Raw genomic sequence first — 15,590 nt, forward strand, 5'->3', positions numbered from 1 at the left:
TGTGCTTTGTGGTAGTATTTATTTAGGAACCGTGAGTAACTACAGCCGTAGCGGTCTCATCTTTGCAATTCTGATGGTTTAACAAACAGGGAGAACATTAGCATATTTTTATTAAGGTATAAAATACACCCCGTTGCCTAAAACATTAAAAAAAAAAAAGTGAGGAAAGCTCTGTATGCTCTAAATCAGATTCAAAACCTTTCTGTATAAGGAGTTGTGGCAATACTGTGTTTAGTATAACAAGAGGTTTTTATCAATTGTAAAGAAAGACATGCTGGCAATCTGAACTTAGCAACAAAGAGTAAAGCAGTTACAAACCGTTGTGTCACCCACATTAGTTGAGCTTTGAATGCAGAAGAGCAAATCATATGAAACACATACACAACTAGGTAATATCAAACAACCTAAGGTTGGTAATGTACACACCTGTATTAAAGTACACTGACTACTTAATGGTGAGGATTTAAGGTAATGTCTTTTTTTAAAAGAGGTAACCTTTGAAATGGAAATGGTTGCACTTTGCACACAAAAAGTGGAAAAGAAAAAGAATCACTTTTGGAATGATACATAGATATAAGACACACTGGTTTTGGATTATGCATAATCACCTTGCAGCCTCTGATATTACCTCTGAACAACAACAAAAAAAAAATTAAAAAGTGCCAATACTGTGAAAGGAAAGCAAAGTTACTAAGTCTGAGTGCGTTAACCATTTCTGAGAAAAAAATGGGGTTTGGATTTTTTTTGTTTTGTTTTTCTGCGTTTTTAAAAAACGCAACAGCCTTACTGGTGCAGGTTCAAGACAAAAACAAGACAGTCAAGCTCATAAGGTAGAAATAGGTCCTATATAGGTTAAGATTCTTTGGAAATTGCTAAGAATAGAGGAGTTTGTAATCCAGGCTACTATCTTTTTGGCTACTCAAAACTGTGGGAGTTTCCAGCTTATTATCAGTTGAAATCTGTTTTGCAATTGCCAAATAAATGCAAGTAAAACTTTAACCTGGGATTCCATTCACAGACATGCAGGGAGAAATCACTGATTGTGCAATAACCTGTTTTTTCACAGCAGCATATATATGAATTGTTAGTCTTTATCAGACTGACCAGAAACACAGAAAATATTCTCAGTCTTTGTGTTTTCAGGCTGTTTCTGAAGTAGGCAGCTGCAACTGCACTGAAGTGACAGGCTCCATAAGGGAAAGATGACAAAGTGGGATCAGCTGGCTAAAAGCAAGATCAGGAGTATCTCAGGAAACCACCTGGATGTTTAATGCTTGCCAGAAATACAAGGGCACTAACAGCTCACTGTCAGAGGCAGTGAAAATGTTTGAAGTTTGGTCTGTGAGACTCTGCTTAAAGGAAACAAGAAATGAACCATGCCAACATACAAATTGCAATGCTGGCTTTGTCAAACCTTCCCTTAGAGAAGATGCAGCTCAGCCTATTCCTCAGGACTGGAGAGATTCACTGCATGTCTGGCCAACAATTCCTTTAAAGTAGATCTTGGGGAGCCAACTTAGCTGCGGTTTTGGCTGAGAAAAGTGATGGCAAAGAGCAATGAGCTCAGTAAATAGACTATTTTTCTTTAAGATGTTCAGAATATAACTTAGTTTCCATATATTTGATTTTAAAAGTAGTGTGGGCAACTTAGTTGATGGCTTGCTTAAAGTCAATCCAATCACGCTAGCAACTTAAAAAGCCTGCTGGTTGGAAGTAATGCCCATACATAAAGCTAACAGGTATCAACTGATCATGCTGAAATAACAACCCCCCAAAGACCTACATTTCACACAAGGTGCTTTTGATAACTTGGTTTTCTGAGCCTTATAAGGAGAGTCTTTAAATATATTTTATTTTAGCCATGTTTCATTCTTCCTCCTCTTCATCTTCTTCTCCTTCTCCCTCTCCTTCTTTTGCCATTGTTTCCACAAGGAGCTCTGCGGTGCACGTGGCTTCCCCAAGGCTGTTAACAGCTTTGCAGGTGTATTTGGCATCATCGTCCCCACACACTTCAGAAATAGTCAAAGAACAGTTCCCTTCCTCGTCGTAATCTATCTGGAAGTGACGGGACTCCTTGACAGGCTGATCATCCTTGAACCACATCACTTCAGGGTCGGGATAGCCTGCGAGAGCAGAGAGAGAACAGCGACTGCAATAAACGAGCATTAACTCAGCACTAATTACCTCGTGCTCTAATTCCTGTGGGGGGACGTGCCAATGTCTTGATAGACAAATATTTCATTGACTTCTATGGAAAATAAATGTAGATGATGTGAGGCTTTTTTACTTCACATTTACCTGAAACTATTTTTTACGAATAGCAAAAACTGCACGTGAGCACTGCGGTACTCGCTGGATTCCTCCTTCCAGTCCCTGAGCAGTGCCTGCAGACAGTTTTTTGTGTGCTGTAGCCAGCAGGGAACTCCTGACAGTGCATCTGAGGCTCACGTTACACTGCAGCTTCTCCGGAGACAACAGCTCCCAAAACCGAGATTTAGAATTTCAAGGGTAAACTGGTTTGGGTTTACAATTTAATACCTTTCTCAGGTTGCTTTGCTGTGCTTATTCTGAATCTTCCTCCTCTTAATCTGTTCCTTAAAAGCCAGCCTGTCCTGAACATTGCACTCTCTTTTTCTGTATTTGTTAGGGTAAGTGAGGAAGTCTAAGAAAAGCATTTTGATTGTGCGTCTCAACAGGAGTTTCAGAGACTTTTGGGAAGCAAATGTCTCTGCTAAGCCTCAGAGCAGGCTGTACAACGCCTGCTGCAGAACAATCCCTTATACAGTACTCTTGGCTGCTGTAACAAATTGAAGGTTTGTGATCTCAGCCAAGTTCTGGACTGGGAGGGGAGGATAAGTCCCAGGGGAGGATAACTCCCCACTGAACAGAAATAAAGTGCAGGAATCCCTAAAGCAGAGTGAACATTGCAGCAATACACTGCAAAGTTTGGAGCATCAGCTGTGGTACATCCATCTGTTTTATTCCATTCAGTACTTGTGCACGTACCCCCCACGTTGAGCATCCATCAGCAATATTAATCCATCCTCACATCTCCCCTGTGAGATAGGAAACCCAGGCAGGGAAAGATTGAGAGCAGAGGAACAAGCAGAAAGTCAATGAGGCCGTTTCTGATTTCCTCATTTTAAGATTATAAATTAACGTGTACACATGCAGGATGGTACTGACCTACCCGTTTTGTTTTCACAGCTCTTCTTTCTGAATTTCTAGTTTTCATTCACAGCTGAGATACACAAGGTTCAATCTCACTGCAGAAGTGCCAGTGCTCTTGGCTTCAGACTCTTGGGCAGATCATGCTCACACTCCTTACGTGTCCTCTGATTATACTTTGCATATTCCAGTCTGAGGTTTCTTTCCTGAACTCGTAAGTTAGAAACCCCCAAGCAACAGAACAGTATTTTCTAGATGTGATTTATTTGACCAGCACAAGAATATTATCTTTACTTCTTATGCATATGCAGTTAGGGACTTTTTTGCCTTTAATGAAACGTATGTATGGCTTAAAGTTATCTTGAGGTGCCCTGATCTGGTCTGTCCTTTCAGACAACTGACCTACTAATTTTTGGTGTCTGGCTGGCACTCTCTAAGAGTATACTATTGGAATTTATGCTTCTACTTTGCATCTTGCTCTTACTGTTCCCTCAAAAATCAAATTACAGTTCTCACTTGCTATTCTCAATTAGTGATTCACATGTGGACTCCTGGAGACTTCTGTTCTATGGCAAGTACAGAACAAGCTCCAAATAATTTCTGTTATTGCAACACATTTGTGCTATTTCTGCAGATACTGGTAAAGCAAAATGGCACCAACTCAACAATAATACAGAAGTAAAAATTGAAAAAGTAAAACAATTACCCAGTGCAGAAAGTTGACAAGGAAGGAGAGAAAGAAATAGACATGGTTATTCAAAGTACCTTCAATTTTGCAGTCAAATCTAGCAGCACTTCCTTCCACAACTTCCAAGTCAAGGATTTTTTTAGTAAAATATGGCTTTACGTGGGGCCTTTCTTCAGCCACTTCTTCGAGGAAAGCATCTGAAGGAGAGCAAAGAGGTAGTGAACAATATTACAGGGCATGTTCTCAAAAGGTGTATTTTAGTTTTTAATTACCAGATGGTAATGAAAGCACCTTTTACTTCACTTAATTCTGTCAGACTAATGGGACAGCAAGGACGTTGGCTGCGTCACTTTGTGCCGATTTTTTGCAGCTGGAAAAGGATTCAGGCCATAAATAGAAAGAAATGGATGTTCAAGGCCACCCTGCTACAAATCCTCAGTATTTTTCCCTTGAATTTGTTTCTAACCAAACCTGGACTTTTGCTAGTCAGAGGGATAAATGAGCCCCACTTGTATCAGGCCCACGATCTATGTGGATTTGTCAGAATTGTTTGATTTTCATCAGTGTCAAACATTTGCACTGCTGTACTGTAACATCTGACTGTTACACACCACTAATTCACATTTCATCTGGGGACCTATGGGAGTAACACAGACATTTCCTTAAATGCTCTGTCTGAGGAGCATGGTTAATGCAGGGTGTGTGCCATGGTTACAGCAAGTGTTAATACTTCATTGCTTGCTTGCTTGCATGAGAAGGCCATACATCACTGTCATCTTTGTATAAACATGCATTCCCAAACCCAGAGAAAGTGCAGCTGACAAATCTGCCTTAATTCTTTGGCTTTAAAAAGAAAAGAGTTTACTGCCTGGGCTTATACTGTGACGTTTTGAGTAGCAGGACAATATAAGGACAGTGAATTTTTGACAGATTTCTTTAAAAAATACGAAGATAAAAAGAGAGAGAGAGAGAGCACAGAAATATCCAACTCAATTGGTCTCTAGCAATTTGCTAAATGTTTTAGTAGGATTGATTCAGAGACAGGTGAAAATATGGGACAGAAAAAAAATCCTTACCTTCATTCTCTGCTTTGTCAGCATTTATAGGGCTTGTAGGTGAGCTCCCAGAGGCCTTCCTCCCACTCATGCCAGAAATCATTGCCATGGATGACAGTCTTCCTATTGCTCTGACAGCATGGCCTGTTTTCTAAGACATAACAGAAAAGGCTTCTGATCAATCCAATCCAACAGGCATGTGATTTTCTGCAACAATCGTGCTTCGGACAAATTATCTGGGATCTCTGCAAACCTCACTGGAATTGGTGGACAAACTGCTTATATATAGCTCAGTTGTTCTAGGAGAGACAGAGCAGGCTGGACTGAATTACCAAATTTAGTTGCAGATATAAACTTCCCCTGATGAACTCATACCTAAATGAATGTCTCTGTTAGCTGTGGATAAAAAGCACTGTGCGAGAGGAGGGCCAGCAGAGAAGCCCTGTCCTGTGTAACTGGAACTGAACTCTGATGGGGAACGCCTCTCTCCACAGCCTGCTGGGCTGGGCTGAATTTCATCCAACATGGATAACAGGCTGATAGGAAATGAATGAGAGAGCACCATCTGCATGATAGGAGCAGACCTCTGACAGGACCCAGGATCAACCACCAGGCTACTAAAATATGCTCAAACTATGAGGGCAGTAGTACAGACACTTGTATTGCATGAGCTTCGAGAAAGGAGTAGAATGTAAGAGGGAGTAGAAGGTAGACCTACACAAGTTAGTATTTCATAGGCTACTCAAAAGGACTCAGGATTTCACACAGCAACTCCTGTAGCTATCAGCGTGGCACAGATGGAGCTGCTACTCCAGTTCCAGCATTAGGAAAAAAGAAGATAGGGAGACTGAATTTGTTACAGAAAACCAATCTGATTGAATGCATAGGAAGCTGGGGAGGTTCCAACAAGACTGAACTCTTGGCTTAGTAGAATTAAACTGCCATAAATTAAGGTACCTTTAGGGAGGCCAGGCAGGCAAGTTTTACCTGTACTGTTCAGGTTTGTTAAGAATTACACAATCCTCCAGCTCTCAGTGGCATGGGAAGAGAGAGAGAACCCCAGAAGAGTAGAAAAAACAATACTTGAACTCATGCCTTTCAGTAGCCTGAAATGGGATAATCCTGTGTAATCCATGTGCAGCTGTGCACCCTCCTACTGCCCAGCTGCAGGAACCAGACCTGCTGTCCTGCATTCCCACCCTGGCCACGCTGCAGCTTCCACCAGCAGCAGAAACCCCCTGATGTGATGTGTTCCCCAGAATCATAACCATTAAAAATAATGAGGCTTGTTAGGATATCCAGCCCAATTCCACGTCCTCTTCATTACCTGCCATTTTCTTCTGGCCATATATTTCTTCATCCTATCTTTGGAAAGTTTTTTGGCTTCCATGTTTTTGGTGTCTTTTTGCAGCCAGGGATGCTGAAGACATTGAGTACAATTTAAGCGACTCCTGTTTTGTATAAAAAGACCAGTCAGTGTTGCCAATAAAAAAAGAGGAACCTACCTGCTGAAACATTTTTTTTGTGCTCTTTTTGCTGGGAGCTGATTTTTCTGTTTCCTAAATTTAGCAACAAAGATCACATGGTTTTGTTTTCCCAGCCATTCTAACTTCTTAAACTCACTTTCACAATTTCTGTAGATCTTTTTGAGAGAAAACTGTGCATTTTTAAGTGTTAATAAAACATTATAAAACAAAGTAGGAAAAAACGTTTTTTTTAAGTATGGAACACATACAGCAGAGCCACAATGGCAGTGATTCAGCTGCTTCATGCTGCCAGAACCCTGTCCCAGATCTTCTTTCCTTCACTTACAGAGATTCCCCCATCCCACCACTTAATAGCCTCCTGAACATCTCACAGAACAGAAATGTCCAAATCTCTCGCCACCTATTCTTCACTTTGCTCAGGGTGCCCATGTAAATAACCCTCTGTTCTCCACTTGCAAACTCATTGGAAGAAGTATGTTTCCTTTCATTGGCTCGTTCAGGCACTTTTGCAAACAGGGCTTCCAACTCTGATTTTTTTTTTCTTGCCCAATTACTACATTTATAGGGAAGCCGCCTACTCAGAGGTACCACACTTAAAAGCAACACAAGGCAGAACTGCAACCTATTCAGACAAGACAGGACGTGTCACGCAGGAATGTTTGTCACGAAAGAGAGGGGATCAGAGTGGCCACAAAAAAGCCCCGGGTGCACCTCGCCCGAGGGAAGGGAAGAGCACAAAGAGCTCCAAAGCTCCATTCAGCCCCTGCACCCTGCGAGTGAAATCCAGAGCTGCACACGGGCATGCACAGCTCCTTATAAAGTATGGCCAGAGGTGCTGCGGCCCTGGGGAGATGCACAGCGGGGAAACACGAACGGCAACTCCGGCTCAATGCAAACACACAAAGTGCAGCAAGTAAATCCAGCCTTTACTTCATGTCTTTCTTCAGTAGATTGCTGATAAAGTCCTTGGCATCGTCGGAGATTTCATCGAAAGCCTCATCATCGAAGTCCCACGTTGCTGAGGTGACATTGGCAAGGGTTTCGTTGTCGTTGTCTCCCATGAAAGGAGAGAGTCCGCTGACCCTGGGAGAAGACACAGACACGGAACAAACCACATCAATTTGCAAATTACAGGAGGAGCGAGTTTAAATCATGTGTGACATCTCCTGTGCTCTGCACTTCTTTACAAATAAAAGCTTGCTTTAAAAACTAAGTTAAATTTAAAAGGACTCAAAACTAACCACAGATAGTCTTATGGGAAGGAAACTAGGATTTTGCCAGCAAAGCTGAAAGGCATGTTTTTCTAGTTTCCTTCTCTTTTCCCAAGACATGTTTGAGGAGAATTAGAATGAAATTAGGTGAAATTGGAGCAAAGTAGTTTGTTAAACGATTTGTCTAGTTCTGCATAATTAATACTGGATTTTTCACACCAAATTCGGTGGAATATCTTTTCTTCTCCCCTGACATTTCCTCAGAATAACAGAATTGTTAGGGTTGGAAGGGACTTCTGGAGATTATCTAGTTTCAGGGTGATTTTCCTGCCTTTACTGTCAAACCAAGGGGGTTTTTGTACATCTTATTTCATTTACTCCTGCAGAGAGACCTCAAGAGGAAAGATACATTATGAAATAGTGAAATCCACAAGGCTGTTTTGTAAACAAACCCACCCTGATTTATACAGACAGATAAAGCAATGCTGCATCACTGCAGGCTGTGGAGTTATGCAGATGCATGCACAAGTAATTTGGTCTTTATGTTCTCCATCAGTCACGATGATGTGTGAAATGGAAATAATGCTCTCTTATAACCTAAGTTGAGCTTCCAAGGCTTTTTATACAATATAACTGATAAATTGCCAGTGAAAGGCAATTACAGAACATCATGGTGTCATTTCTGCAGTCTCTTTCTGCAGTCAAGCATTATCCTTTATTACACTGTGCATCTGGATATTTTTGATGGCTGTATATATCACACTTTCAGTAAAAACTTAGAGGTGAAAGGTTGCTTATTCCCTAGAACTACAAGTTATTCACTTTTCCAGGTCCTCCTGGCACGCAATTTACAGAATAACCTATTCTTCATGAATTTTTACAGACTTATTTGATTTCTCTGCACAATTGTGTTAACTAGTACTACTCCATTCTTTTAAATATAGAAAAATAGCTGTAACTTATTAGGGTTTTGAAAACACTACATGGAAATAATACTACATTAATATCGTGGTGCCAGTGAATATCACAGAACAGACTGGTTAAAAAAAGATTGGGATCAAATAAAGTGAGCTATTAGATTAATAATAGAATGATCTCCTTCAAAGTTATTTTGCTTCTTTTTAGGCTCTTATTACATTCAAAATCTGATTTGTTCCTAAGCATTTTATTTTATAAGCAAAGCAGAAACGCACACTCTTTGAAGTGTCACACAGAGCAGACACTAAATCTTTTACCATTTCTGGAAGTTGTGTGCAGTACAGCAGACTCTAGAATCTTATGTGTGTACTTCAGAAGCTTCTTAGTAATAATACATGAGCTGAAGATAAAAGGTTTGTTTATTCTCAGGCAGAACAAGGTAAATCAGAACAGAATGTATTTGCTGTCTTACTTTCCATTATATGTGGTGCACTCGAATGCAGCAGTGAATCCTGACTTTGTAAATGGTAAGGTGGCATAAACCCATTTATGAAGATATAACTGGACAAGTTACCAAAAGCTGAAAGATGAACATACCAGAAATGCCCCCACAAAGCCTTTTTACACGACTCTTCCCTGTGTTTGATGCTTGCTTTACAGGAGGAGAGAAGGTTTGTGCCTGGCAGGAGAGCACTGCAGAGCTGCCACAGCCGCGGGCAGCGCGGGCTCTGCTCTGCCCGCACCCCTGCAGCCCTCACGGCCAGGAGGCACAGGAATCTCTGTCCTGGAGCCACAGAGCATTCCTGCAGGGCCTTAAACCCACCTCCTCTCCAGCATCTGAACATCTGCTCAGTTATGACAATGTCAGTGTTCTCCATCATGTTTTAGCAAGTGAAAAAATCTTGTGCAGGCTGCAGTTCTGATTTGGGGTTCCACACACTGACTGCTGGTTTGTCTCGGTTTTACCTTGTGGTAAGAACAACAGTCTCAGCCAAGCCAGCAGCTCATACAGTGACAGGTCTGTGAAGTATTCCTTTAGCTCATTGTCAAAAGAGGGGATGTACATTTTCTCTTCATCCAGTTAAGCTCCGTGCCCATGCTTGGGCAGCCGGAGCAATAAAAATTGCATTTCCCTTCAATACTTGATCGAAGTATTCCAGAGGTGACCTCTGCATGGTATTACCACAAATAGTGCTTTGCAGCTCTTGCACCACATTGGACAAGGTTTTGGCCTATTTCCAGAGGTTAAAGCTGCAGTAGTGAGAGATCATATGCATACTAAAAAACCTGCTTTAAGTGCAGGGGCATTGCTTCATGTGGAAACACCACTGCTCTGTGGGGCTGTAAGAGGCAGTGCTTGTGCTGCATGTCCCACGCAGCTTTAGAAGGGTGAGGATAAATTAAAGGATGAGAAGATTTGAGAAGGAAAAAAATTATTTGGTTGTTGTTTTTGTTTTTGTGTATTTTTAAAAAATATTTTAGAATTGTACAACAGAATTATCTGATAAAATTTTAAATGCTATGGTAGGATTACTCTATCCCTTGCATTTGTTAAATTACCAGGTGGATCTCAGTTAAGCCTCCACTCACTTTGTCATTTCTGAACACCAGTGTAACGGTGCCCATTCAAACATTTCAATGAACCTATTTTCATATTTCAATGAACCTATTTTTGTATTTCTGAATGTGCTGTTGCAGATGTACAAAGCTAAAATAATTTTTTCTCTCTACTACAGTTTTACACTGTGAATCAGTTGCTTGTTGTGGAAATACTTCTAATGAGAACTAGATCCTTGTCTAGTCAGAAAACAAAATCCAGCAACTAGTGTAGATTATAGCCAGCAATTTTTATCTCTAGCACAGATTTCACTGACCGAAGTCTTGGCTGTTCATTTCTTAATAGCCATTTAAAGTAATAATGGTCCAGCAACTCTTTTGACAGATAATGGAAACAATTTCTTTTTGGAATGCTGAAGTGATAAAGATGAGCTACTGCTCCAGAAAATTAACTCTGAGCTTACATTGCAAAGTTACTCTTAGACAAGCAGCAGGCTGTTTACTGAAAACATTTTTCCAGTTACTTTACCAGGCATCTTCCTGGCATGTTAAGAACCATTTGTTTAGAAAGTCTTTCACAGTTTCCACTTCTAAATAAAGAAGAAATATATTTTATCCTCTAGGAGTTCCTTAACATTTATTGGTCTGTTATAACAAAGCTCTGAATGCAGACTTAGAAATGTTACGATGAAAAGGGTCCAATATGCAGATTTCATTGCCTATGTAACAAACACCACAGCATTTCAACTGGAAATCTTTGCATTAAGACTCCCACTAATCCAGGGAAGATGGCTTTGCTGCTTGTCTAAAGGGTCAGACTGTGAGCATTCCTCTGCAAGCAGTGCTCACAGCACCAACTGCCTGGGACTGCTCCACTTCTGATAAACCTGTGCAGGGCATGTCAAATAAGCATGTGAGGATGACTCCTGCACCCTGGAGATCATGTAGAAAATTAATTCTTTTCCAAGTGAACTACAGCAAATAAACAGTCTGAGGATACTTTGTCAGGGACTGATCCATGGGACACTTAGCCCACACTGGTCCTCCCTGGAAGAAGCAGACCACTGAGCCCATGTAAAGGAGGACAGCTCATTGCTGAAGCCAGGGTGTTATTGCTGTTCTCCTCCTTGTTTCACATGCCCAGTGGATTAATGAGGAACCACAGTTTGCCAGTGCCACTGAACAAAAGAAAATATTTTCTTCTGAGTGGTACAGTCTGACATTAAAGCCTTCCTAACTTGGTTTAAGGAAAGAACAAGGAGTGCTCTCCCATCTTTAATATAAAGAGGTGTAAATTTTTAACATGACATAGAGCTGAGTGCAAGCCTTGCTTTATCCAGGTTCCAAGCCAGCACACCCAAAAGATGAACGATGCTGAAAGATCTTTCAACCAACCCAAACTGCCAAACACGGGAGGGGGAAGAGCAGTGATGGACAACACAATGGATAAAAGGGAAAGAGAATGTTTGAAGAATCAGGGTGTGTGCTGTTAGGAAGGTGCTGAAGGGAAAGAGTATGCAGCAAGATCAAATGTGATATTAAAACACAGCCTAAGATAAAGTATATTAAAAAATATTAATTAACAGAAATCCACTATGCTGAAAAGATAAACACAGCCTGGCACTGATAAAGCAAGGAGACTCATTGGAACACAAGCAGGGGTTTGAATCAGCCACAGACAATTCCTCCCTGAAACTACTTGGATCCTTTGGTGCCAGAAGGAAAAGGGCAACCCCCACATTCAATGTACACCCATGCAGTGCTGAAACCTTAGACTGAAAATTGGTTTGAAACAAAAACTAGAAATTGTTTCAGATTACTAAATATTCAGAACAATCACTATCCAAATTGATCATCAGAAAAAAACTAGAAATAGAAAAAAACATGTATATTCAGCAATGCCCAGAAGAAAAAATGTAACAGAAAGAGCTGGAAAGAATTCAGGAGGTTTAACCTTCATTAGACACAGATTATTGTAAATGCAGAAAGAAACATTGAAATAGACATAAATGGAGATGATATACACAAGCTATAATATTTGTGGCCTGTTATTTCAAAGGCAATAGATCAACTTAAGTATGTGGAACAGCACTGTGATGCAGAACAGGACAGAGTACAAGATAAAAGTGGAAGATAAAAAACATGAGGTAGAGAATACAAACGGAAATTTAAGGAAGAACAAAGACAGATGAAGAGACAGGACTGAATAAGTTATCCAGGAAGATAAAAAGGATTTAATATGTAGTTTAGAAATGTGGAAAGGGAACCTATGAACTGTAGGATGGAATTAAATCAGTCTTGCCATAAGGAAGACAGATGCAGTACCCCAGCAGGGAGTGCAATATCTGTACTTACATCTGCATAGCAGAGGGCTGGGGAGGGGTTTTGGAGGAGTGCTGTCACCCTGCTTCCTACTTAAGATTACAACCCAACCATTTATTCCTCTGCAGGGAAGACCCTTCACTCACAGAGATCACTTTAGCAGCTCTCTGCTAAAGCCAGTTTGTATTCATTGTTGTGCAGCACATCATGGAAACACAGTCACTTTCCAGGCAGGTGTTTTGTCAAGTGATACTGCCTGTGCTCCCTGCTGTTTCCCTTGGGACAGAGGGTGGGCACAGCAGCTCTGGCCCATCAGCTGCCTCTAGCAGAGCTGCCCTTACAGCCAGTGCTCTCCTCTGCCTGCATGGCCCCACTCCCATGGCAGGGGAGAGGGGATGCACATGCCCAGGTGATGGGCACAGTGATGGTGTGTGAGACAGACACCAAGTGAGTGTGTCTTGCACTTCAGGCACGAGATTTGGTAGCTCTGAGCTTAAAATCAAAACGGGAAAGCAGAGCTGCAACTAAAGAGAGATGTGGTTCTCATTGACTTTCATTTATATTCTGTAATGATGATGTGATAGGTCATTTTGGATAATGGCTCATAGTTGTCAGTCTGTGAAAACAGCTGGGCTGTAAGAAAGTTAAGAGATTGGGAATAGTCTGGGGTGGAGAGGTAAAGTCCAAGTGATGACTCATGGGTCTTCCCTAACTTCTATTATTTTATTCTTATGGCAAGAAAGACAAAAGCTGATTATCACTGCTAATCATTACGGTGGCAATAGCAATGCATCAAAAGAAATATTTTTCGTTGTGTTTGGGTAATGTAGATTTTCCCTCATAACAGGTTAAATGATCTTAAAAATACCTTAGCAAACAAGTAATTTCATAAGTATTTCTCAGGGCATATCCAATCAGGTGAATAGGTATAACACCACCCAACCTCATCAGCTGAACGGTGCAGCATCCAAATACCCTGCTTGGCACAGAGAAACTGGGAAGAAGCAGACAGGTCTTTGGCAGGACAGGTCACCTTTTCCCCACTGTTCCCTTGGCTTTGTCTCAGCCGATGCCGCTGCTCCCCAGCATTGCCGCCCTGCAGCGGCAGCCCTGGCTGCATTCCCGAACGCTCGGTGCCAGCCCCGACGTGTGCCTCGCTGCTCACACCGGGAGCACACGGAAACCCGCCGGGGGCGTTAATAAACAACACCGAGCGGCCCCGAAGGACCAGCAGCTCCTCGAAATGCGGGCGGGGCCGGGCGGGCTGCAGGCGGCGCTGCAGCACCGAGCGAGTCCCGGTGCCGGCACCGAGCGAGTCCCGGTGCCGCCGCCGTCCCGGGGCACGGGCGTTTGTCACCGCGCTGCTGCCTGGGTGGGCTGCCTGACTGCGGCTACGGAACCGCCCAAAGCAGCTTTCCCGATCTAGAAAGAAGTGCTTGGGACTGAATGGAAAATAGAAGTCCTGTAAATAAACTGCCAGAGCGAAGCGACCTTGAAGCGCGGAGTACACTTCGCATCTGAAATTGAAGATAACAAAAATATTCCGAGGCTTTGCTGGGAGCAAGAGGGAGTTGATGTGGTTGCTTTTGCATAGGCCAAGTAAGGAAATTGTGTTGCTTGGTTTGGGAATGAGAAGAGCATGAACAAGTGCAGGCTCATGAGAAAAGCAGGAGTAGGGGACAACTGAGTAAAAGCGAGGCAAACCTGTGCATTGCCAGGTCAAGGAGCAGGATAGCCGCTCTTTAATATAGGAAGAAGGGTATTGAGGGGAGTCTTTTAAAAGAACCAGTGCAAAGCAGATCTGCCACTGACTTACTAATGAAGCTGGAACAAGGGAGAAGGAACCATGCTCCACACAAAGCTTCTCTTTTCACTTGTTTATATGGCATTGAATGTGTAAAATCACTGCTGGAAGAAAACCACTTGCTGGTCTAGGCATGGAGATACTATTTCCATATACATTTCTCTAGATTCACTGATGTTTATAAACATGCTGTATCAAATAATATATAAAAATCAAATCTAATACTCAAATATGTAACCAAGAGCTGCGGCCAACCACATACTAAAGTGTTTCCATGAGCTTAATCCATGTTGCTTATAAAATGTATTTATACAGTGGCTTGTGCTTGGTAATAAATTGAAATGCACTGTGAACAGATATGGCAATGCTGGGGCTCTTCAGTGTATCCCATGAGACCCCAAAATTTTGCAAAAGTTCTCTCATGAAATAAAATAACAGAAATTAATGCGTGCATGCTCAAATATTTCTCTTAACATCTGGAAAGGAAAAATAGTTCAAAATTAATAATAAAAGTCACGTTATCTTTTTAAATGAGATGAAGCGTTGCTGGTTTAGGATGTAAGAGATACAACACCAAACAGTTGAATTTCCAGAACTGCCCGTTCTGCAGTTTACCAATTGCACCCTTCAGAGAACAGCAAAGTTCTATTAAATGTGCTGGAGCTGCTAATTCGAACAAAAAAGGTCTGAAAACTTCAGAAGTTCATGAAAATTTTGTATGTTCAGCAATTGTCAGGATTTGTGAATTTAAGAATAGGAAAAATAGGAAAGTACTCACAAAATGTAGCAGATAACTCCTATACTCCACATATCTGTTTCATATCCAATAGGTTCATAGTTTATAACTTCTGGAGCCACAAACTCAGGTGTCCCAAAGAGAACTTTCAGAGAGCCTGCATTTTCTGTGAAGAACGAAATAGAAAACCATTAACTGCTGCATGGAGATTTTTAAAAAACACCTATTGCCCAGTAACAGGAAAACCAGATTTGCCCTAATATTTGTGATTTCATTAAAGATCCGTATCATAAGAAATAAATGATGCCTGAATTGCTGTTTTCTTAGCTGATACATGTCTAGCAATAAAGAATTATTTATTAAGCATCCTCAAGCACACACAGCATTGTATAAGGCACATAAGAAGGTTCCTATTGCAAGAAGCTTCCACAAGACCAAATCTACGAAAAAGGAGAGACATCAATACTTAATTCAGGTCTGTCTATCCTGAAGTAAAAAAGTGCTTGAGCCTCCATCCCTTTAGCAGTTGCACAAGAGAACTGCAGGACTCCATTGTCAGAAAGAAACTACAGTTTTCACAGATTATTGAACATTTATCAAAGCTTGGGGCTCTGCATGTTGTAGTAAAAAGAACCAGTCATGAT

At 41.4% G+C, this 15,590-nt stretch overlaps 1 protein-coding gene across 5 annotated transcripts in view; it reads right to left on the minus strand.

Moving 5' to 3' along the window:
• MYLK (myosin light chain kinase) overlaps positions 1–15,590 on the minus strand; it is a 194,230-nt gene continuing 178,640 nt past the window's right edge. For all 5 annotated transcript variants that reach the window (XM_054636488.2, XM_077181662.1, XM_077181661.1 and 2 more), the window contains 6 exons: positions 14,989–15,112; positions 7,329–7,481; positions 6,239–6,362; positions 4,933–5,062; positions 3,934–4,053; positions 1–2,123 (listed from right to left, as the gene is read on the minus strand). In XM_054636488.2, the coding sequence (XP_054492463.2) occupies positions 1,867–2,123; positions 3,934–4,053; positions 4,933–5,062; positions 6,239–6,362; positions 7,329–7,481; positions 14,989–15,112 (908 nt within the window). In that variant the 3' untranslated portion in view covers positions 1–1,866. The remainder of the gene's footprint in view (positions 2,124–3,933; positions 4,054–4,932; positions 5,063–6,238; positions 6,363–7,328; positions 7,482–14,988; positions 15,113–15,590) is intronic.

The sequence above is a fragment of the Agelaius phoeniceus genome, chromosome 7, assembly GCF_051311805.1.
Source record: "Agelaius phoeniceus isolate bAgePho1 chromosome 7, bAgePho1.hap1, whole genome shotgun sequence".
NCBI lineage: Eukaryota > Metazoa > Chordata > Aves > Passeriformes > Icteridae > Agelaius > Agelaius phoeniceus.